Source organism: Manis javanica, chromosome 10 (genome assembly GCF_040802235.1).
Source record: "Manis javanica isolate MJ-LG chromosome 10, MJ_LKY, whole genome shotgun sequence".
NCBI lineage: Eukaryota > Metazoa > Chordata > Mammalia > Pholidota > Manidae > Manis > Manis javanica.
In genome coordinates this window covers 30,456,847-30,481,467 of record NC_133165.1, presented here as the reverse complement: position 1 = coordinate 30,481,467, position 24,621 = coordinate 30,456,847, and the positions used below count along the sequence as shown (strand labels likewise).

Genomic DNA, 24,621 nt, shown 5'->3' with positions numbered 1-24,621 from the left:
AAATGGATCAAAGACCTGAATGTAAGCCATGAAACCATAAAACTCTTAGAAAAAAACATAGGCAAAAATCTCTTGGACGTAAACATGAACCACTTCTTCATGAACATATCTTCCTGGGCAAGGAAACAAAGCAAAAATTAACAACTGGGACTACATCAAATTGAAAAGCTTCTGTACAGCAAAGGACACCACCAATAGAACAAGAAAGCATCCTACAGTATGGGAGAATATATTTATAAATGACAGATCCAATAAAGGATTGACATCCAAAATATATAAAGAGCTCATGCACCTCAACAAACAAAAAGCAAATAATCTAATCAAAAATGGTCAGAGGAACTGAACAGACAGTTCTCCAAAGAAGAAATTCAGATGGCCAACAGACACATGAAAAGATGCTCCACATCACTAATCATCAGAGAAATGCAAATTAAAACCACAATGAGATATCACCTCACACCAGTAAGGATCGCCATCATCCAAAAGACAGACAATAACAAATGTTGGTGAGGATGTGGTGAAAGGGGAACCCTCCTACACTGCTGGTGGGAATGTAAATTAATTCATCCATTGTGGAAAGCAGTATGGAGATTCCTCAAAATACTCATAATAGTAATACCATTTGACCCAGGAATTCCACTCCTAGGAATTTACCCGAATAATGTAGCAGCCTAGTTTGAAAAAGACATATGCACCCCTGTGTTTATCGCAGCACTATTTACAATAGCCAAGAAAAGCCAGCAACCCAAATGTCCATCAGTATATGAATGGATAAAGAAGAGGTGGTACATATACACAATGGAATATTATTCAGCCACAAGAAAACAAATCCTACCATTTGCAACAACATGGACAAAGCTAAAGGGTATTATGCTCAGTGAAATAAGCCAGGTGGAGAAAGACAAGTACCATATGATTTCACTCATATGTGAAGTGTAAGAGTAAAACAAAAACTGAAGGAACAAAACAGCAGCAGACTCACAGAACCCAAGAATGGACTAACAGTTACCAAAGGGAAAGAGACTGGGGAGGATGGGTGGGAAGGGAGGGGTAAGCTGGTGGGGGGGGGGAAGAAAGGGGACATTATGATTAGCATATATAGTGTGGGGAGAGGGGCACAGGGAAGGCTGTACAGCACGGACAGGTAGTGATTCTACAGCATCTTACTATGCTGATGGACAGTGACTGTAATGGGGTTTGTGGGAGGACTTGATGATGGGGGAAGTCTAGTAAACATAATATTCCTCATGCAATTGTATATTAATGATACCAAAATAAACAAATAAATAAATAATAAAAATAAAAAATATTGCTGACTATTATCTTTATGTTTGGTATGTACTTCCCTGTCTGACTTCCTGGGTTGTAGTTAGTTTCATATCATTGGTAATAAATGCTTTATCAATGAGATCCATAGCCCCATTTAATTCCATACCCATGGAATGATTTTTCAATGTGTAATAGGTGTATAGCTGCCTTTAAATAATAGCTTTTTTTATCCATGTTTGATCACTGATGGAGTTATTTGGCTTAATTAGAAAAGACCAAAATAAAATGTCAAAATCACATGTCAGCTTCCTTACAATTAAAAAATTGTGGAAATACTGAATGTGCCTCTATTCTGTAACTTACTCGGATTTGACTGCCTGTACCCGTGTTAGGTAGGACATACTTGGTGTCTCGAACCATTCGTTACAGATGTTTATAGTGAAGTTCATCATGTTTGATTTTAGGTGTTGCTGAAATTAAAGAAAGAGGTAACTCAAACAGGCGTATCTTAGCAAGAGGGAAAGTGGGCAGGATGAAAATGAAATAATGAGCCATGGGGGATCATCAGCTCAGGGCTTCAACATTGGGCTGAAGGATTTAATTTGTCTTTCAGCTTTACGGAAAAGACCATACCTAATGTCATCATATCACATCGCTACAAAGCACAGGACACTCCTGCGCGGAAGACGTTTGAGCAGGCTCTGACTGGCGCCTTCATGTCTGCCGTCATTAAAGACCTCCGGCCCAGCGCTCTGCCATTCGTGGCCAGCTTGATCCGCCACTACACGATGGTAGCAGTCGCCCAGCAGTGCGGTGAGCAGGCAGCGGAAGTGGCATTTGCCTTCTTCAGGGACTTCAAAACTTAGAACACCAGTGCTTCAGAGAAGCTGGGCTTGGCTGATTGGTTTTTGGCCTTTGTATTCTAATTTTCCACTTAGTACATTGAAAAAGATAACTGGTATTTCAGCAATGGGTACTATATTAGCTTAACTGTTGGTAAGTTTTATGTATAAAATAAACCCAATTAAATATTTTGGGCCTTTGTTTTTAATGTAAAATGGGCGCTGAATATTTTTGGGCACTTCCTGGAAGACAGACACAGGTGGTCACACACACTGACTGGCCCTGGTGGTCATTCCCAAGGCCCAATCTCCCCTCCACTCTTCAGTGGCTCATCTGAGTCCCCTGTCCGTGCTGATCTCTACCACCATCTGCCATCCCTACCGTCCCCCTGCCTTAAGGGACTGCTCACCTCTGCTTCAGGGGTTCTCAGGCTCTCGGTGATAAAGAACCATTCTGTCCCTTTGTTTTTATTTCTAATTCACTGTAGACAGATGTATTTGTAAAATAATAAAAATGTGGGACTGCCGATTGCTTTATAAGTTTCTGAACATTTTCTCAATTTCTGCACCTCCTGGAGCAGCATGGGCCAGCAACCCACTTCAGTTTGTGTCCTCAAAGCCTTTCACCCTCGAGACCAACGAGCAGCTTTCTCTGGACATTGCAGAACATGTAGCACCTTCCCCTTTTGAACTCCTCTTGGCCCTGAAGAGCCATCAGGTTTATACACTTTAACACTTAGGTTGTTTCTCAGTGTTTCTTCTGTGTTAACACTGTCAGCACAGCAGACCTACCCACTGCCCGTTAACGCCCGTGTCGCGCGGTGGTGCTGGGCGCCCACAAGGTATGAGTAGCACAGGCAGATGGTCCTCTGCCCGTGTGCCTTGTGCCCCACAGCTGGATGCTGTTGCTTCTCAGGAATGTCCAGTATGTGACCCATAGTCATTCCTGTTCTGTGCCCTGTGGCCTACTTAATGACTTTTTAAAAGAAGATTACCTGAGTACAGTTATCATTTTAAAGTAAGGCAGCTTTGAATTATGACTGACAAAATCTGAAAATAATATAGTGGAAGATGGAAAACATTCAGAAAAATAACCGTAGTGCAAATCAGACCATTTAGTTAACAAATAATTAAAGTTTAACAGATGTTGGTTTAAAGTACCCATGCTGCCTTTTACTGAGCTCCTAACCTCCAAGGCAAAAATGAGGTTGACAAGACTGTTTAGGAAATAAACTCCTGCATGCCCTCTGCCTCTCCTTTCAGGTCCTTTCTTGCTGCCTTGCTACCAGGTGGGCAGCCAGCCCAGCACAGCCATGTTTCACAGTGAAGAAAATGGGTCGAAAGGAATGGATCCCTTGGTTCTTATTGACGCAATAGCTATTTGCATGGCATATGAAGAAAAGGAGCTTTGCAAGATCGGGGAGGTGGCCCTAGCTGTGATATTTGATGTTGCGAGTATCATCTTGGGCTCAAAGGAGAGGGTGAGGAGGGACTGAAGTGTGTCTTTTATTTTGGGGCTGTTTGTGCCTGAAGTGGGTGGTTTAGGGATTGTGGTAACACATGGTGGTTTTTGTTTGTTTCCCTTCCCAGGCGTGCCAGCTGCCTCTGTTTTCTTACATCGTGGAGCGCCTGTGTGCATGCTGTTATGAACAGGCTTGGTATGCAAAGCTGGGGGGCGTGGTATCCATCAAGTTTCTCATGGAGCGGCTTCCTCTCACTTGGGTTCTCCAGAACCAGCAGACGTTCCTCAAAGCACTTCTCTTTGTCATGATGGACTTGACTGGAGAGGTAGGTAACGGGTAGCCCCGGCCCTAACCAAGCTATTGCCAGAAGCTTATTTGCCTGAGGAATAATGTGAGCCAATTCTGTAAATATGCTCCTCTGGAAGCTTCGAATCCATCACAGCATATCTCATAGCAGGACAGATGAGAACCCCGTAGGCTTTTTGCTGGGTACCTAAATACCTGTCTGCCCTGATAAAGAACAGCCATGGGCTGGAGCACTTAAGTTGCCCGTCTGCTCATTCTTGCCATAGGGCTGAAGAGTTCACGCTGTGCCAAAGTTTCCATAGTAGTCACCCTCTGGATGAACCTATCTGCAGTGTAGTCCAAGCAGATAGAACGTGGGAGGCATTGTCAGCTTAGCTGTTACCCAAGGATAACATCTAGATCCATGTTTTCTTTCCTGAATGACCAGCAGGAATTTCCTATAGAAGGTGATTTAGCTCCTGATGGACCAAGTGGAGGTGACGACGTAATCTTGTTAAATGAGCTGATGGGAGGGGCATGGACCCCCAGGGGCGGTGTTTGTGGCAGGCCAATGCGCAGGAGGCATAGGTGCACAGACACGTTGCCCCTCCGTTCTGAGGTGCCCCCTCACCTACAGGTGTCCAATGGGGCGGTGGCCATGGCCAAGACCACCCTGGAGCAGCTCCTGATGCGGTGTGCCACGCCCCTGAGAGATGAGGAGAGAGCCGAAGAGATTGTGGCAGCCCAAGAAAAGTCTTTTCACCACGTGACCCACGACTTGGTTCGAGAAGTCACCTCCCCGAACTCCACTGTGAGAAAACAGGCCATGCATTCACTGCAGGTGTTGGCCCAGGTCACTGGGAAAAGTGTGACAGTCATAATGGAGCCCCATAAGGAGGTGAGAGCTTTGTCGCAGGGAGTAGCACAGCTTGAGCAACACCCTTATCACTTCTCCCTTCAAATCTGACTTGCAGATGGTATGTGTGATTTTATGCCCACTTGATAAAGTGCTGTTCTACATGCTCTTTTTGACCCCTGGTACGCAAACTGTGCGTTTATATGCATGGCTAGATCAGTCAGTGTTGAGAGAAAGGAAGACTGGGTTCCTCGGTCTGTGCAGCCCAGTCTGGTAGCTTTGTTCTCATTTTGTTTGTTTTAGGAGAAGTGACTCTGGGACCTAGGAATTCAGTGCATCTAACACGTACTCCCCATCCATGACCCAGTTCCAGTACACGAAACATGCCTGGCCTCCCCTAATTGAAGGACGGCTGTGGTATCTTTTCATCCCACTTAGGGTTTGCAGACCGGCAGTTGCTCCAGAATGTTGTGATGGGGCAGCCACTTAGTGGTGCTTCCTCCGTGCCTCCCCCAGGTCCTCCAGGACATGGTCCCGCCTAAGAAGCACTTGCTCAGACACCAGCCTGCCAACGCACAGATCGGCCTGATGGAGGGAAACACGTTCTGTACCACGTTGCAGCCCCGGCTCTTCACGATGGACCTTAACGTGGTGGAGCATAAGGTGTTCTACACAGAGGTAGGGGGGTGGCGGTGCGGCGTGGTGTGGATGGTGATGGCGTGTGTCTGGTGGCCCGTCTCTGTGCATGGAGACCAGTCGGGCAGCAGGCAGGGAAGGCTTGGTGGCAACGGCAGGTAGCCAGCCACACCTGGCACAGCCCTCTGCACAGGTATGTTCTGGCCCTGGGGAGAGGGTGGGCAGGGTGACTGGAGGTGTTCAACAAAATGGGCATCTTTTCTGAGTCCTTAGAACTCTCTTAGCCCTCTGTGATGAGCCTTACTCCTTACAGCCTTAAAGTTGTAATCTAAAGAAACATCTCTTTCAATCACTCCCATCAGCTGGGTGCCTGGAATCAGGCTGGTTCAGAGTAAGTGCCGGTTTATTGAATTTGTTACTCACTTAAATGTGCCTTGCACTATTGAGAACTTAATTCACGTGAATGTCCTTATTTAGCTCTGACGGCACCCCGTGAAGTACAGATACTGATTATTCTTGTTCTGAAGGTGAGAAACAGCTTGGGGTTTGTTACACACCTAGAGCACTGCCCAGGCGCTCCAATCAGAACCATGTCCTCTAGAGCCTGGCCCCAGTTCACCACACTGTCCTGCCAGGTTCTCATTTTGTTGCATGGACTTAACTTGCTCCTTAACCCAACATGTGGGCAGTGGCTGGTGGCATCTCACACATATTTGTCACTGTACATTCCAGAGTGGAGTGATGTTAGTGATACACAGAAACAAATTACAGATAACAGTCAAACTATAAGCATTAATTCTTAGAATACAATAATGGTCTGGTGATCAGTCCCAATTTGAAATTTTTGTAAGACGTCAGTTATACTCCTAGAGGCATTGTCAGAATAAACCAAGACAAAAGTTATAAGGAAACGAATTCTTCCTGATCCAAGCTCAGTCTGAATTTCCAATTATTAAAAGTGCACCACCTGGAATTTTTTAAGTCCTGAGTGTTCCTTGGCACAGAGGGTCCTATGATAACATGGCCCAGCCGTGCGCTCTCAGACTTTGCCACGCCTTCGAGAGCCATGGTGTGCATGGCTTGGCAGAGCCGAGGAGTTGCATCAGAGGGTAGGAGGGCGGCTTCCCTGTGGTGGCTCCAGAGGGGCGTCTGTATTTTAATCTGTGTGGAAAATTCTTCACTCAGCTTAAAGATCAGAACCTAAGAGTGTTGAGTGATGAGTCTCAGGGAATGAAACTAATTTTCTAAGTGTTAATCAGTGCACCAGCTATGCAAACATGAGGCTCTTATGAAAAATAGATACTCTTGAGTCTTCTCCCTGGAGATTTGGGAGAAGTAGATTTGTAGATTTGGGGTCCGACTTGGGAATCTACCATCTAAAAGCTCCCCAGGTGATCCCGGTGCATGCATTGTTTGGAACATGGCTTTATACTGAAGTAACTGACACTTTTCCCCTCTCTCCCTCTCCCTCTCTTTTATTTTTTCTCTCCCTCTTTCTCTTTTCTTTAAGAAGAGATAGAGATATAGGTGCCTGTATGTGTGCACATTAATGTGTGTTTATATATGAGGAGAGCAATTTTGAAGGCTTACAAATAACTAGTAATGGTAGTTTCCTAGGCGAGCACAGTAGGGTGGTGGTTTGAAGTGTATTTTACTGTATATCCTTCCCTGCTGTTTTAAATCTTTTACTAATTAGGAATCTTTCAGGAAAAAATGGCAAAGACTACACCATTTTTCTAGGATGTAAATAAAGGGGGAGATAGTAATAGAACACCATATATGATATTTCAGATAGTAGATATGTAAATATATTATGGTATGGGAAAATGTCTACACAGATAACCAGTGGGATCTCTGAGTTACAGTATTCCCAGTGACTTTCCACTTTCCTTCTTTATGCTTTCCTGTACTTGAAAAAAAAAAATTACCACTCAAATATTTGAGTTACAGCTCGTATATTTGTTGAGCACTGGTCTGAGGCATTGGGAAGCAGCTCTGAACGAGGTGGTGTCCTGCCATCTTGGCACTGGCAGTTAAATAAAGTGGTCCTCTGTGCAGAGAAAAATATGTTTCAGTGCCAGGGTGGGTAAGAAGGTGTCTAAGAATTTATTTCACTAATGAGGTTGAGTTTGCTTTAGAATAAAGCTCAGTCACACTTGACACTGAAATTCTTTTATGAGCTTAGTTTCAGTTAATTGTGTTCTGGCGTGTGTGTTAAGTTTGCTGTGTTTTTTTATTTGCAAGGTCATTCTGTTTTCACAATAAGAGCAGGCTAAATTAAATCATTTTGTCTTTTGCAGTTACTGAATTTGTGTGAGGCAGAAGATTCAGCTTTAACAAAGCTACCCTGTTATAAAAGCCTTCCGTCACTTGTACCTTTACGAATCGCAGCTTTAAGTAAGTTAATACAAATCTGAAGCAAGTTGCTGGTTATGAAAGTTAAAGGAAACTGTGGCCTTTTTTGTTGTCTCTTTTTGTTTTTCTGGCTTATGTTCCTTTTAAGATGGGATCAAAAATTGATGTGTGTATATTTATCAAACTAATAATGAGATGTTAAATGGATTATATAGATTGTTAGGGTTTAAATTATTTTTACTCTAGTTGACTTACGACTCTAATGTTCTGGTGTGAGTTGCCATACCATCCATATATTGCCATTTTCTTCTGAATCAGTGTATATAACTAGATATATTACAACCTTTATAGACTTTTTAATGATTCAGATGCATTTGAGAATCCTGTTTCAAGGCTTTCATGAAAAATGTCTGTTGTCATTTCTTAATGCAGAGTTGTGCAAAGTTTAGGAAAATACACTCAATACTCACCCTTGTACTTAAAAAAAGTCATTTCCTTTTTTTTGACAAATAAATATCGAATACACTTTCTTTAGTTGGTTTTGCCTCTTTCTTTGTTGATTTTTATATACTTAATAAAATACTGCTAGAACCCTCCTTGAATAGAGGATGAGGAGCTGAGAAGCAGATCGTAATACCTGAGCTCAAGAATGGGGCTGGGGTGATCAAGACAGGGCCAGCCAGATAAGGGAGGCGCGTGGCAGCTTCTCACTTCTCCTGTGGGGTTCTGTTCTTTGGGGTGCTTCTGATGCATTCCTGTTAGCTAAGCTGGGCAGTTCTCTTTGTAGAATGTTCTCTCTTAAGTAACAGAGGATTGAGGTGTGTCTCCCTTTCTAAGAATATTTGCATATTCAAAGCCTTTAACCCTCCAGATTGGGTATAGACTGCCTGATTAGACATGGATAGTGGGGAGAAGCTGGGCTGTCTGTCCATTTCCTTCATCACCAGGGCTCAGGGCCATGCCTTCTGCATTCATTCCACAAATTCCTGCCCTCAGGTCGGCCCTGCTCTCACCCTGTGTGAGGCTATCTTGGGCACAGAGGTACCAGTGCCCTGCTTTCTTCCCCCCTCAAGCCCTTCCTCCTCCTATCTGGACAGTGTAAGATTTATCAGGGCCTTTCTGGCAGGCTGTTGACGTCCCTTTTAGATTACTGAACATGTGAGAAGACCATGCATTCTCTTGTCTTTCTTGAGGCCAGATGTTAGGAAGGCAGTTTAGTGACTGTTTTTTTTTATTGGTTGCTAAGAGACTTCAGGGAATTTTTCATATAATTTTCAGGTCAATAATTAAATTGTATTGATTTCTCTCCTTAAAGATGCACTTGCTGCCTGTAATTACCTTCCTCAGTCCAGAGAGAAGATCATTGCTGCACTCTTCAAAGCCCTTAATTCCACAAACAGTGAGCTCCAGGAGGCTGGGGAGGCCTGTATGAGAAAGGTGAGCAAGAGGGGCGTGTGTGCATGTGGCTGAATTTTGCCTTAGGAGTTCTGTTTACTCTGTCATACACCTGGAAGTCTACCTGTGGTTAATACACACTGGTTTATAATAATGCCTCTCCCTGTTTCACAGTTAGACTGAGCCTTTAAAATATTTAACAGTAATTCTGGTCTTCCCCATTTCACCATAAACTTCTGGAATATATGTGAATAATACTCCATTCTCCCAAGACAAACAGAAACTTGCTGCTAGAGCTGAATGAGTTCCGTTCTGTTAAAAGTATATTCCATTATCTCTTTTGCTTTGTATCCTTCCTTTTTAAATAGTTTTTAGAAGGTGCTACCATAGAAGTAGATCAGATCCATACCCACATGCGACCTTTGTTGATGATGCTGGGGGATTATCGAAGTTTGACGCTGAACGTTGTGAATCGTCTGACTTCGGTCACCAGGCTCTTCCCAAACTCCTTCAATGATAAATTTTGCGATCAGATGATGGTAAGCCAAGTGCATTTAAACTTGAAAACTAAAATTCTTTTTTTAGTATGTGATATATTTACCTGGTCTAAAATCCAAAAGGTGTGAAAGGGCATATGTGCAGAGCGTCCCCTCCTGCCCATCCTCCAGCCTCCCAGAGCCTGCCAGGCGGATGGTGTCCTACGGGTCATGCGTGACAGGACGTGGGTGCAGTGTTTATTTCCCACAGGAAGCATGATATACCACAGATCTTGCTTTTTCTATTTGGTGTCACTTCATATCAGAAAGTGAAGTGCTGCTTTGTTCTGTTGGCCACATAATACTTAATTATGTGAACACGCCACACTTCATTTAATCCTCCCCCTTGGGAGAACATCTAGATTGTCCAGTCTTTTGCCATCAGGTTTTAAGAATCACCAAGGAAATAATTAATGCAAATAAAATAATTTGTTTGATGATGTTTAAATTGAAGTATAAGCATATGAAGGACATTCAACTGTTAACTTTCTTACGCTTTGGTTTTCCTTCTAGTAAACACATTTATAAATAACTTGTTAACTTAGGATTTCATGGTGCGTTACTGCCTCTACTTTTCATGGTTATGTTTCCTAAGTAGCCTTTGGCCAGTAGACATCTTAAGATACTAGAGGTATTTTTTTGTTTGTGGCGTACCTTCCCCCCAGCTGTGAGCAGGAGTGAGTAGACAGATGCAGTGCGTATGGAGTGTAGGTGTACATGTATATGAAAACCACACACCTTTTTACCTCACATACTGGTTTCATATTTATAGAACCTACAAAATGAACAATGTCCAAAACACCTGAGAATTGATAGTAGCATGATAGGTCCTAAAAATTGTAAGCAGTGCCCCCAGTGATAGAGGGTAATTGGGAAATAAAGTATTACAGGGAAGGTAATTTTTGAAATTGGAGACTCCTTCCCTTTAAGCATCCAAGTATATGTAATACCCATATATACTTACCAGTTTACATGTATATGAAACATTCACAAACATGGTTAAGATAAATGAAACTGTGTCACTTCCTAACCAGAACACATCAAACATACACTTAGCATCTCCGTGCCTCTGTCATAATGAGTGAGATCTGTGTGTGTGTCCTCAGTGTCTTTCATACTCAACTCTTTAAAAATTAGTCTGCCTCTTCCCTCTGTCAGCTGTCATTTCTTGCTGCCTTTGCCTGCCTACCCGAAGTGATGTATTTACGGGTTTTTCGTTTGTTTTACAACCACACTCCAGATTTGCTGTGAGCTGGGAATTCACTCAGTGCACATCCTACCCAGGTTTTTTTAGAGCAGTGTGAAGAGAATGAACTGTACTTACAGCCTGTAGGTTCCAGCTAAGGCTGGGAGTCCTTCCCTAAAATGTAGTACTTAGGTTTTGTGTTTCTGGTTTGTTGGGGGTTTTTTCCACTCCTCTGCCATCATAACTGCCTTTGAAGTGGTTGAAAACCCTCTAAAAGCAGTGAGTGTTGACATTCTTGGATGAGAGTGACTGAGCATCACTCGTCTGATGGGTGTCCTGTCAGTAACGCAAACACTGCTGTCCTCACTTGAAACATGGAAGTGAACAATTATGTATGAGTTTTCACCAAAAAGCAGTGTTTTGTAATTGAAATGCTCTTATTGTGAGGAAAAATATGTCTAAAGCATACTTTTTCAACAGCAACATCTGCGAAAGTGGATGGAAGTGGTGGTCCTCACCCATAAAGGGGGCCAGAGGAGCGACGGAAACGTGAGTGACTCATTTGTCTGTGGGGAGGGCAGCCCTGCGTGCGCCACGGCTGCCAGTGCGCGTGTTGGAGCTCTTAGTTAACATGCCGGTCAGAAGTCTAGTCTTACATGATTATAGTCCATGTAACTTGTTGAATATAACTTATCTGCATTACATTTTGCTTTTATTTCTCTTAATTGTTGGACATTCCTTTTTATGCTTTTTAAAGTCTCCCTTTTGTCCAATTTAATATGATGTTTTTGTTGGTGAAAATTCTGGGAAGCTTGAATTGTTGTATTTCAATTTTACTAGTTTTGCCTTAAAGTGTGTGAAGTGTGTTTCTAGCTGTTATTAGCAGCCGCTGTTTGCATGGTGGTGCACCTCAGCTCTCGTTTTCCATTGCTTTCTGTCATCGTCGCCTCAAAAAGCTAAGTAGAGAGTTTAAGACTGAATAACGCATTAAGGAGCATGTAAAAAAGTATCACAAATACTGGCATATATGTTTTCTGTTTCTAAATCCTCCTCCACCCCAGTGGTTTGACAAGAATCAAATAGCCAGTACTTGAAAACACATTTTATGGCTTTGAAGGGAAACCACTTCAGTTAAATCTTTTGAAGTATCTATGTTGGTTATTAAAGACTTGGTCTCTTAAGACAAACTGTTCTTATTGTTTTAAATCTGCTCTTATTTGTATATGTTAATATCCTCTTAAAGTATTTTTAAAGTTTATTATCCTATCAGTGGGATCGCGTTTTCCCTCAGTACCCTTTACCACCCGGTGCAGTCGTACTGCCGGGTCCTGATAGGGGAAGTCCTGTAGCTCTTCAGAGGCAAAAGTCACGTGGCTTTTTGTCCTCCTGTGTGTATTTATCAGATGCTGCCCTTCATCCCAACTTGAGTTTTTCTTTTTGGCTTTATCATGCTTTATTTTGACTATCCTGTGTTAAGGTGTTTTGTTTATGTAAATCTTAACTCCTGCTGCTCCAAACAGCCAGCAAAGAAAACTAAGCCAGTATTTTAAATTCAGAATCCTAAGCTTCTGAGGCACAGGTGCCTCTGCTTTTCCCCTGTCTCTCATCTGTTAGGTATTTTTGCTCTAAATTTTAAGTTTTGTTTTATAATAAGCTGTTAATTCTCTGAAACACATAGTCAGTTCTAGAATAAACATTAAAAAACCTAGGGGGCACATGAATGACTTCCTTAGATCGAGAAATTTCCCAGCCAGGTATTTGGAGGGTGCTCTGGAGGCAGGATAGGGGCGGTGGCCTAGCCGGTGGAGCTGTGGGATTGAAGCCCGAGAGCTCCTGCTGAGACATGTTAGCTGCTGTGTGAGTGTACCCAGAAGCAGCCTGGGAACGTCTGCTCTGCAGCTCTGGACTTGGGCCATGGCATTTGGGGTCACTGCAGCTGGGAGCCACACTACATTTTTGCTCTTGAGCTTTGATCATTTTTTTATGGATGTTACACAAGATTGGGAATGAGTCTTAGAAAGTAGTGTGTACCTATTTGGTTGAATCCCCAACTAACATTGCCCAGTTGAGAATCTCTTAAGTGAAGACATGTTAAATAGTTGACTAAAAAATAAAAGGTCTTGTAATGTCAGGTAGCCCCAATGACCAGGGCTTTGCACATCATCATGTTTAGGAAGGTCTGCCTTTTGGGCATCAAACTTAGAGGGGAGACTTGATGCCCACCTGTTAATGCCATGTCTGTACACACACACACACACACACACACACACACACACAAACACCCCCCCCCCTCACTTCGCAAGATAACCGGGTATCCAGTGGGTGGTATCATGGTCTGTGGGCTCTTCTGGGTGTGGGGGCTTCAGACATGCCTAAATTGATGGGGCTGAACCACTTGGTATTCTTCTGACTTTAGCTGGGAAAGATAAATTTTTATTTTAATGTCTTAGCACTGCACACAAGATCTTGAATTATATTCACTCTAACAAAGCACTTTTTATAATGTTTTTGCATCCAAGGTCTTACAGTTCCTCTCCCTCAACCAGAATTCCAAAATTCCTGTTTTTAAAATATGATTTTGGGAAGAAACACACCCCATTTGATACTATCAGAAGGGCCGTGTCTGACATCTGAAGGGTGGAGGTGTATTCTTGGCTGTTGAGCATTTGTTAATTACTGTGTGCTTTCTGATATTTGTGTCTTCACTGTCTTGTTTACCCCAGTAACCTTTACTGTGTATGAGTATATGGGAAGTTTCAATGTAAATAACATAAATAGAAAAAAGATGATTTTCCTCCCCATCCTCAGGAAAGCATTTCCGAGTGCGGGAGATGTTCCTTGTCTCCATTCTGTCAGTTTGAGGTGAGAACAACCTATTGAAAGTCAGTTTATGACTTGCAATGTGAAGAACAGTTTCTTTCCTTTTCTTTTCTTTTCTTTCCCTTTTACCTTTTCGTTGCCTTTTTTCATGCTGTAATTTTTTTGGTTCAGCCTGCCATGGAAGGGGTAGAGGTGAGAACTCAGTGGAGTGCAGGAGGGGGTCGTTGTTGTGGGTTTGCTGTGACTCGTGGTCTGTGGTGGACAGAGTGCCTTGTGCCTTGGAGTGCAGTGAGCGTATCGTCTGTCTGTGGCGGAGTCCTACTAGTACCGTTGCTGTGAACTGTCCGGGTGCCACGCATGTTTTCTGTTAGGACGTTTAAGTTCTTTGGTTCTCTAATAATAGAATTGCAGTCCCTCGGCACTGTTTAAAATTCACTGGGTTTTGCTATTATAAGGTTCATGGTGCACTCATACATCCAATCTCTTGAGAGGAAACCACACAAAGAATGTTTTATACCTGCCAGAAGTTGAGAGCTGTGTCTCCTTCCCCCTCTGCCTGCCTGCCTGCCTTGAATTTATAACCTCATGGCTCCTCCGCTCCCAGACCCAGCGCCTCACTCACGTGCCCCACACTGATGGAGTCACAACGCTGTGACCTTGCACAGACTTCGAGCTTTCCCTCTTCTGTAAAATGGGGATGATAACATCTGTCCTTCCTGTCTTCTGCACTGTTGTGAAGACCAAAAGAAGTGATTTTGTGACAGTGCTTTGAAAACGAAAACCACAATATAAAAAGCACCATTATGACAATGTTACAATTTCAGGATACAATTTACTCTGTCTGAAGACGCAGAAATTCCTTAGAAGAAAACTCTAGAGGTGGGATGCAGGTTACACTGAGCTAATTTTTCTCCTTTCTTACCCATCTCACTGTTCTGCCTTTTGCTTAAAGAGGCATTTTGAGCAGCAGTTGGGATGTGGCTGGGATGTGGTCCCTGGTGACTAGGGTTTATCCTCCCCATTTTACCATGCTTACAGTAATGGGTAGCCTGATACACACTGCAGGATGGCACATCAGGGAGTCTTCCCTTTCCTGTGGCCATGTAGAATTCCTTTGAATTATAGACGCAAAATTATGGAAACTAAAACTGAGAACAGAAAGTTAGAATTAGAGTAACTGGGCCACTGAGCTGTTGCACATTGAAAAGCATGAAATCCTTGGCACATCACATTTTTCACTTGATTGAATAGAGTAGTTTTGAGCTTCATTTTTAGGCCTGATTGACAAATACTTAACATCATGGTCAGTTGTTTATTTATGTTGATATTTAATTTCCAGGATAAATACCTAAAGTCTTTTTGATGACTTTCTCTGTGCTAAGTTTTGAGGGCAGAAGAAATGAATGCCCTCCAAACTTAGTGTACTGGGAAGACACTGTGATGTCACAACAAAGTAGGGGAAGCCTGATGCTCTCGTGGCCACGGACGTGATCATCGCCTCCTCCGTGAGGGGGGCTAGTGTAGGCCACCACCAGCCTGCTTCCAACACGTGTCAGAGTGTTGTGTGTTGGTGAGAACAGATGCAGCACGGTCGCACCAGTTACATGCAGTTAGCTCCCTGCTCCCCGCTGACAGCAGCACTGAAGGCCCAGGGGCAGGTAGTTCCCTTACATGTTAATTCTTTGCTTCCGGTGGCTAGCCTTGAGAATGTAGCTAGACTGTAGTCGGATCTGTAGTGATGTCAGTATCTCTAGCTAGTGAATTAATTGGCCTGTTTTATAATTTCTGGTTTTCTTCATCAGGAAATGAAAATCTGTTCGGCAATTATAAACCTTTTTCATCTGATCCCAGCTGCACCTCAAACCTTGGTCAAGCCGTTGTTAGAGGTTGTGATGAAAACAGAACGGGCTATGTTGATTGAGGTAATTAAGAGTTAATTCTGATTCTCCCCCTATCTGTTGCTTATAATGTTTTCACTTTGTTATATTTTTGATGGATTATCTAACAGTATAAAGATGCTAGATATTAACATCTGCTTATGCCTGTGCTCATATCCTGGTTGTGAGGGGGAGAAACGTGCTCTTCCGTGTTGGGTTGGTAGACTGGGGAAGCCTTGAGCCCTGGGAAGATGCTGCTTTCATCACACATTTTCTAGGCTGGCAGTCCATTCAGAGAGCCTCTGATCAAGTTCCTGACTCGGCACCCCTCGCAGACGGTGGAGCTCTTCATGATGGAAGCGACATTGAATGATCCCCAGTGGAGCAGGATGTTTATGGTAAGAGCGAGAGAAATAGGAGGTGGGTGTCCCTGCAAATTGTGTCAGCAGTGTGGGAAAATCTGAAATTTATATTTCACTGTTCAGTATCCTGACTATATATTGTATAATGTGTTTGAATATTGAAAATGTTGTGTATAGGTAAAGTTAAGAGTCCAGGAATCCCTCTCTGTGGGTTTTGGTGATGGTAACAAATGAACAAGCTGCTAGGATTAAGAAAATCATAATCATGATGTGCAATTACTTCTGAAAAGCATTTATTTAAAAAGGGTGCTTACAGTGAATTTTTAAAGCCTTCCTAGAGAGATTTATGAAGAACCTTTGAGTTTATGTCATCTAAACCATTTAAGCTTTGATTAGCTTCAAACAGCTTATTTGTTATGTTTTCAGAGTTTTTTAAAACACAAAGATGCCCGACCTCTGCGAGATGTGCTGGCAGCAAATCCCAACAGGTTCATCACTCTGTTGCTGCCCGGCGGCACCCAGCCCACTGTACGCCCAGGCTCGCCCAGTGCCAGCACCATGCGCCTGGACCTTCAGTTTCAGGCCATCAAGGTAGCAGCCGCATTAGACTCTCAGAATCTTAAACATTTAGACTAGACACAGAGGGAAGCTCTCAGTTCCCTGATTGTCTCTTCTTTGACAGATCATAAGCATCATAGTTAAAAATGATGACTCCTGGCTGGCCAACCAGCATTCCCTGGTGAGCCAGTTGAGACGCGTGTGGGTCAGTGAAACCTTTCAAGAGAGACACCGGAAGGAGAACATGGCTGCCACAAACTGGAAGGAGCCCAAGCTGCTGGCCTATTGTCTGCTGAACTACTGCAAGTGGGTGTCCTCATGTGACCCATTCTTTCCAGGAAGCTAGGGCCCTCTGTCCACACTTGTGCATAGTTGTGATCCAGCTTGCTGTAGAGAATAGACTTAGCTTTGAGCTGTTTAAAAGGCAAGTCTCAGATGGCACTTAGTTATGAAATTGGCCATAATTTAACCTGTTTTCTTATTTGACCTTCAGAAGGAATTACGGAGATATAGAATTGCTGTTCCAGCTGCTCCGAGCCTTTACTGGTCGCTTTCTCTGCAACATGACATTCTTAAAGGAGTATATGGAGGAAGAGATCCCCAAAAATTACAGCATTGCTCAGAAACGTGCCCTGTTTTTTCGCTTTGTGGACTTCAGTGACCCCAACTTTGGAGATGAGCTCAAAGCCAGGGTGAGTCCCGCCGTTGTGCAGTAGCAGCCATGGGCATGTGAGCTAGTTTCCTAGGGAATCAAGGGCACTACTCATGATCTGCTGGGTCTCTGTTGACACTTAAACAGCAGCCTGGACTGCTGAGGAGGAAATCCTGTTGTCGAGAAGCATAAAGGCAGATCCAGCAGTGAATCAGTGTTGAAAAGTAGTTTGTTAGTTTCTTGCTTTTAGGAAATGACTTGTGTGAAATGAGACTAGTAAATCAGGCTGAAGTCTCTTTCTCTCAAGTTTTTAACCTACCCTTCCAGTTGACCATTGGAATGAAAGTCAGGGTCATTAGTTGTGCCCTTGATTGAGTTCTAACTTTATGCGTGTTGTGTGACCAGATGGGTGGTCCTGCCCACCTTACAGAAATAGAGAGCCTGGCTTTGTTTTCATTCTCCTTCCCTTTTATTCTATTTTGTTTTTTTTGTAGGTTCTGCAGCATATATTGAATCCTGCTTTCTTACACAGTTTTGAGAAAGGGGAAGGAGAGCAGCTCTTAGGACCTCCCAACCCAGAAGGCGATAACCCAGAAAGCATCACCAGTGTGTTTATAACCAAGGTGACATCACTCACAGTACATTGGTGTGGCGAGGGCCTTGGCGGACGAGAGAGAGACAGAGAAAGAGAGATGGGTTCACCAAACAGGCCTATTTCCTTAAGGCTTTTATTTTTCACAATTGCATTAGTTCATAGCAGAGCATTATGTTGTTTTTACTAGGGACTCTTCAAGGCAACCTCACTTTGGAATGAATTGACTTTTCCACATAAATAGATTCCAGTGAGAAACAGCATATATTTCAGTGAATATTCAGATATTAAAGTTTTTGTAAAAACCCCAGTGCTGATCAGTAGAGTTTTCATGTACTGTTCTCATCTCTAGCTTTGCAAAGGAATCTGATAAAGACCAGTGAGAATATTGGACTGACTCCAGTTGCTATTGTGACCCTTTGCTGCCATTAAACATCGTTGTGGCAGTAGTGATATCTGAAATCAACTTAGGTTTTAAGGTCTCTGACCTTCTGCAATAGTGTTTCCAGTTTGCAGAAGGGAGGTTTAGAGTTGAGTGTCTTTGAGAAATGCCTGCATGGTGTCCCTCACAAGCCTCATGTGCTTTGTAGGTGGGGCTGTTGACCTCCACTAGCAGGTGCTGTGTTGGCCTCAGGGTTGTTAGACTGAGTGTCCCGCAGACGCATTGCTGGGTGGAGGGCTGTGAGTGGTGGGCCTTCCCCATCTGCGGTGTGGTGCACACACACAGACACTCTTTGGAAGACGCAGTCGGTTTTCTCCCCTCTTCACCGGAGGTCCAGGCAGAGGGGACTGTTGTTCTTGGCAGGTTACAATCCCTCAAGATGAGCCACCTTCCAGCAGTTTTTAGCTCCCAGCCACCCTTCCCCTTGCCCCCAAGATGAACTAGCTGTATTCTGGGCAACTGTGGGGAGACAGTGCCCCAGTTGTGGCACCTTCCCCTGGGCTGCCCTCTCTAGGCTGGGTCTTCTGGGTTGGACACTGCTGACCCGGCATGAGTGGGGAGGAGGAATTTGAGCCTTGGATGAGGATGAATGGCACCAGGCAGGCGGGAGCCCCGGGGCAGGACCTCTGTGAGGGGGCAAGTCCAGGGGAGAAGGACTTAGTGGCCAAGGGACCCTGATGGAAACACTTTTGTGATGGAGACTGTCCTTCCTCCAGGCCTTCTTGGCCGAGAGTAGTTAAGCAACTTACATGGTGAGTACACTTGATTCAGTACAGACAACTAGACATTCCTCAGTGTGCATGTTTTATAGCCATACAGTGCATACAAATAAATCTACCAGGTACTGTATTACATAGAAAACCATGGCAGTATTTTTAAAATACAGATTTTTTTTCCAGGTGACATTTTCTCATAATATTGAAAAATAAGGACCAGGTAATTAATAGTTGATCAGGAAAAAATATATCAACTGTTTGGAAATTAGGAAGCTGAGTCCTTGGTTGCCTTGCATCAGAGAGGAGGCCCTCCTTTTCCACAACAAGCCCCTTTTCTCCTGGCGTGCTGAGTTTTTTTCTTTAGCTCTGAAATAAATTCAGTGGTTCTGATCCATACGTATTAAAGGAAATTGATGCAGCATCATTGGTTCCCTTGTCTGGAACAGCATTACGTAGTGTGTGTGTTTGTGTTGTTAAGGTTTGAACTTGTGTGACCCAGAGTGGGTACACAGCTCAAGCCCAGAAGCGAGCTTCTTTCCACGGGTTGCTCCCACAGGTCCTCGACCCAGAGAAGCAGGCAGACATGCTGGACGCACTGAGGATCTACCTGCTGCAGTGTGCCACGCTGCTGGTGGAGCACGCCCCCCACCACATCCATGACAACAATAAGAACCGCAACAGCAAGCTGCGCCGCCTCATGACCTTTGCCTGGCCCTGCCTGCTCTCCAAGGCCTGTGTGGACCCAGCGTGCAAGTACAGCGGGCACCTGCTTCTGGCGCACATCATTGCCAAGTTTGCAATACACAAGAAAATTGTCCTCCAGGTACTTTGAGGCTTCCTCCTGTCCCTGACACGTGTATTTGCACACATGTGTAAATGCTGCTCTCACAAACGGTCACGACCTCTCCTTCCAGTCTTCTTTTCCCAGCACCATCAGCAGTGCTGCTCTCTGATATCTTAGAAGCACTAGGAGCCTCCCATGGGTATTTGTTCTCCCTTTCCTCCCCACTTACTGCCGCTCTCCTTGCATTCCTCTGCCTGCTGCTGCCAGCCTGCAGGTCTGTTGACCCTGTTTGGGCCCAGGGCCCCGGCCCTCTCTGCAGCAAAGGACAGTAGGGACTTTGGAGCCCTCCGCTCATCAGCCTCTGCCACCCATGGTTTTGGATGAGTCTGAGCCCCGCAGTGCTTTAGGCTTTGCTTCGTCACAGCCTGGGTTTGAGTTTGTTTCTTCTGCTTGTGAGCTCTGTGAGTTAGTTACATCTCCACATAAGAACTAAATGTAATGACATACTTGCGTGCGCAGCCTGTCTTTCCCATTAGCATCGGCTGAGTGATCACTCCGTCCTGTCTGTAAGGCTGCTCTTAATTGCTTTCCTCTGACTGCTCCCTTCTGGGAACCCCTGTGGCGTTAAAGCCGGGCCTTACCCCGTGGCTGTCAGCATCCTCTGCCTCGGGCCCTGGTACGTGAGCACGGTCTCCGCGGTTATCACTGCCTGCCTCGTGTCCCTGGGGCTGTCCGTGACTCCCTCTGGTTCTCCCCATTGTGCAGGCTTGGTCAAGTCCTGTTGATTTCCTGCACCTTTCCTGTCCCCGCCGCCCTCGCTGCCAGTCAGGGCCCTGCTTGTATCAGGACTTCACAGCTCACTGGACCTGTGACTGCAAGACTGCCTCTGATCCTGGCCCCGTCATTCCGCCGTCCCACAGCAGCATGCCTCAGCTCACTCCCCAAGTCAGGGCAGACCTGAGGTCTGCAGGGAGCGAGGGCTTGCTTCTCTGTGCACTCCACCCTAGCCCAGCCCAGGCAGGCACATGCTGGTGCTCAGGAAATGTTAGCATGAATGTCTTCAGTTATCAAACCTCAATGAAGAAGATAGCAACTACCTTGTTTCAACGAATTTTGTAAAAATCATTGTGCAGAATCATGCCTGGATTCTAGGTAATTGATTTTATCTTACTATTTTTTAAGACCTTCATAATCATCTGATGAATTTCTTTCTGGTTTCAGGTTTTTCACAGTCTTCTCAAGGCCCATGCGATGGAAGCTCGAGCAATTGTCAGACAAGCAATGGCCATCCTGACCCCGGCTGTGCCTGCCAGGATGGAGGATGGGCACCAGATGCTGACCCACTGGACACGGAAGATCATCGTAGAGGAGGGCCACACGGTCCCTCAGCTGGTCCACATTCTCCATCTGATAGTGCAGCACTGTAAGGTAGGAGAGCACCCTGGGGCGTGGGGGGTGTATGCGTTGTCAAGTGTTTCCTTTGAGTTGTTGCCTTTCTGTCGTTTTCTGCAATAATGAGGCAGTTACTCATCCTTCAGTAAAGGTGTTTCTGGTGCACTGATAACGTATGTGTATGGCTTCATCAACCTGGAAATTGCTGTAGGTTGAAGAACGTGTCCCAGATGTATGCTGCTTTCTATCTGAGACTGCATGTTTCTTGTCAGTACTTACAAGAAAGTTTTTGTAACTTCTCATGACTATTACAAACATTTAATAATGAAAACTCGGAGAATTAACAGTGCCTACAGATGAGTTAACCTTGGGTGGCTGTCATCATCTCAAGATTTTCGCAACTTGGCTTGAAAAGTTGTTCGTGTCACTGGCACCTTCCCTACAGCCAAATCACCCACTTTGTTGGATTTATTCATATGTAAATATTTCTTGTAGATTTTGGGTGGAGGATAAAGGATTGAGTTGAAAGCTAGTTCTTCTACAGCCAATTCTTTTCAAATTGGAAATTTGCTTCTTGGTTAAACTTTTATAATGTCAAGTGTAAAGAGTGATACATGTGACCACGTGACTAGACTTGCCTACTTAAAACATAATTCAGTGTTTCAACATTTTTTTTTTTCTTTTAAATTAGGTCAATTTTTTTTTTTTTTTTTGAGAGGGCATCTCTCATATTTATTGATCAAATGGTTGTTAACAACAATAAAATTCTGTGTAGGGGACTCAATGCACAATCATTAATCAACCCCAAGCCTAATTCTCAACAGTCTCCAATCTTCTGAAGCATAACGAGCAAGTTCTTATATGGTGAACAAGTTCTTACATAGTGAATGAGTTCTTACGTGGTGAACAGTACAAGGGCAGTCATATCACAGAAACTCAGTTTTGATCACACATCATGAACTATAAACAATCAAGTCAGATATGATTATCCGTTTGATTTTTATACTTGATTTATATGTGAATCCCACATTTCTCCCTTATTATTATTATTTTTTAATAAAATGCTGAAGTGGTAGGTAGATGCAAGATAAAGGTAGAAAACATAATTTAGTGCTGTAAGAGTGCAAATGTAGATGATCAGGTCTGTGCCTATAGACTAAGTATTAATCCAAGCTAGACAAGGGCAACAAAACATCCACGGATGCAGAAGATTTCTCTCAAAACGGGGTGTGAGGTTCTAAGCCTCACCTCTGTTGATCCCCAGTTTCTCACCTGATGGCCCCCCTGCAACTGTGCCTATCTTAGGTTGTTCCTCCCTTGAGGAATCTTACCCATCTCTGGCTAACCAGTCATCTTCGGGGGCCATACAGGGAAATATAAATTTGGTAAGTGACAGAGAAGCAATATTGTTTGAAAAGGTTAGCTTTTTACTTCTTTGCAGATTTATGCCCTGTGGCTTCTATGCCCAGCATTTGTCTTGAGGTATCTTTACCACTTGGAAGAATTATGATACTCAGTAATTTTCGATATGAGGCACAAATTCTACTAAAGGGTTGTAATTAGGAAGGAAGAAGAAAAGCTATAGAAGTAGCAGACAGAAGGAAACATGGGAAGATTGATTATTTCTTTGACATATCTTCTTGTAGAGTAACATAAGCATGAATAGGTTTTAACAAACTACTAATTAAATTGTGTACACACATTAACATAATAGGAATACAGCTACATAACAAAAGCAGACCTACAATTACCAGCCATATCCAGTGAAACCAAGAAAACCAGTCAGGTACACTAGGCATTTGTGAAAACTTATCAATGATATGATGGATATTGTCTAACTGAATTTGAATAGTTTGAGAAAAATCAGACAAATTAAAACAACACATTCTTGGCAACTGTTCACATCCCATATGTTCTTTTAACAGTAGATAGTCTATAGTCGCACGATTTTGAAGCACTGCAACTTGCACTTCTCCTAATTCTTGTTTGAGTTCTGACAGTATAGATCCAGTCAAATTTGTTGTTTTACTGTATGCACAGGCCAGCTTAGATATCTCCTTCTTCATTCCAATGGCAAATCCAGGAACCGGTGGGATGAATGCAGCTATAACTGCAACAGCGCCAGGATCTTTGTTGAAGTTTTTTGGTGATCATCTTCTGGAATGACTCTTCCAGAGGATGTTGATATTGGAAGTTCTTCTTCATATCGTATCTTAATTCGTTTTCTGGGTAGCCAAATTAGGCTTTGATCCACTGTATAAACACAAACAAACCCTTTGCCCACACTTTGATATGACCTTTATACTATTGTGAAGAACCTATTGGAGATCACCACACAGGAACTGCTTTTTATTTATTTTATTTTTTTTTAGAGAAAAGAATATTATCAGAAAAATGTACTTCCATAGCTGATCATCTGACACCCTTTAAATGATCAAAATTAAGGATATTTAAAGCATGCATTAATCGGTGATTTGCAGTTAGTTTTATCCTATCAAGGAGTAATCCCCCTTTTCTTTCTTTTTTTTCTAAGAGTTTTATGGTTTCATGACTTACATTCAGGTCTTTGATCCATTTTGAATTTACTTTTGTGTATGGGGTTAGACAATGGTCCAGTTTCATTCTCCTACATGTAGCTGTCCAGTTTTGCCAGCACCATCTGTTGAAGAGACTGTCATCTTGCCATTGTATGTCCATGGCCCCTTTATCAAATATTAATTGACCATATATGTTTGGGTTAATGTCTGGAGTCTCTAATCTGTTCCACTGGTCTGTGGCTCTGTTCTTGTGCCAGTACCAAATTGTCTTGATTACTTACGGCTTTGTAGTAGAGCTTGAAGTTGGGGAGTGAGATCCACCCTACTTTATTCTTCTTTCTCAGGATTGCTTTGGCTATTAGGGTTCTTTGGTGTTTCCATATGAATTTTTGAACTATTTGTTCCAGTTCATTAAAGAATGTTGCTGGTAATAGGGATTGCATCAAATCTGTATATTGCTTTGGGCAGGATGGCCATTTTGACAATATTAATTCTTTGTAGCCAAGAGCATGCGATGAGTTTCCATTTGTTAGTGTCCCCTTTAATTTCTCTTAAGAGTGACTTGTAGTTTTCAGGGTATAGGTCTTTCACTTCCTTGGTTAGGTTTATTCCTAGGTATTTTATTCTTCTTTGTGCAATTGTGAATGGAGTTGTTTTCCTGATTTCTCTTTCTATTGGTTTATTGTTAGTGTATAGGAAAGCCACAGATTTCTGTGTGTTAATTTTGTATCCTGCAACTTTGCTGTATTCCAATATCAGTTCTAGTAGTTTTGGAGTGGAGTCTTTAGGGTTTTTTATGTACAATATCATGTCATCTGCAGATAGTGACAGTGTAACTTCTTCTTTACCAATCTGGATTCCTTGTATTTATTTGTTTTGTCTAATTGCCATGGCTAGGACCTTCAGTACTATGTTAAATAACAGTGGGGAGAGTGGAAATCCCTGTCTTGTTCCCTATCTCAGAGGAAAAGCTTTCCGCTTCTCGCTGTTCAGTATGATGTTGGCTGTGGGTTTGTCATATAAGGCCTTTATTATGTTGAGGTACTTGCCCTCTATACTGATTTTG

At 43.3% G+C, this 24,621-nt stretch overlaps 1 protein-coding gene across 13 annotated transcripts in view; it reads left to right on the top strand.

The window, feature by feature from the left end:
- The window catches only part of TRRAP (transformation/transcription domain associated protein), a 117,745-nt gene that overhangs the window by 42,947 nt on the left and 50,177 nt on the right, over positions 1 to 24,621 (top strand). For 7 of the 13 annotated variants that reach the window (XM_073215066.1, XM_073215067.1, XM_073215065.1 and 4 more), the window contains 19 exons: positions 1,883 to 2,082; positions 3,375 to 3,592; positions 3,702 to 3,899; positions 4,497 to 4,757; positions 5,232 to 5,393; positions 7,652 to 7,748; positions 9,022 to 9,143; positions 9,470 to 9,640; positions 11,304 to 11,372; positions 13,632 to 13,685; positions 13,815 to 13,835; positions 15,446 to 15,565; positions 15,799 to 15,918; positions 16,309 to 16,473; positions 16,565 to 16,746; positions 16,934 to 17,132; positions 17,587 to 17,715; positions 19,399 to 19,665; positions 20,848 to 21,054. In XM_073215066.1, the coding sequence (XP_073071167.1) occupies positions 1,883 to 2,082; positions 3,375 to 3,592; positions 3,702 to 3,899; positions 4,497 to 4,757; positions 5,232 to 5,393; positions 7,652 to 7,748; positions 9,022 to 9,143; positions 9,470 to 9,640; positions 11,304 to 11,372; positions 13,632 to 13,685; positions 13,815 to 13,835; positions 15,446 to 15,565; positions 15,799 to 15,918; positions 16,309 to 16,473; positions 16,565 to 16,746; positions 16,934 to 17,132; positions 17,587 to 17,715; positions 19,399 to 19,665; positions 20,848 to 21,054 (2,962 nt within the window). The remainder of the gene's footprint in view (positions 1 to 1,882; positions 2,083 to 3,374; positions 3,593 to 3,701; positions 3,900 to 4,496; positions 4,758 to 5,231; positions 5,394 to 7,651; positions 7,749 to 9,021; positions 9,144 to 9,469; positions 9,641 to 11,303; positions 11,373 to 13,631; positions 13,686 to 13,814; positions 13,836 to 15,445; positions 15,566 to 15,798; positions 15,919 to 16,308; positions 16,474 to 16,564; positions 16,747 to 16,933; positions 17,133 to 17,586; positions 17,716 to 19,398; positions 19,666 to 20,847; positions 21,055 to 24,621) is intronic. The other 6 variants (XM_073215071.1, XM_073215073.1, XM_073215068.1 and 3 more) reach the window with 3 other exon arrangements.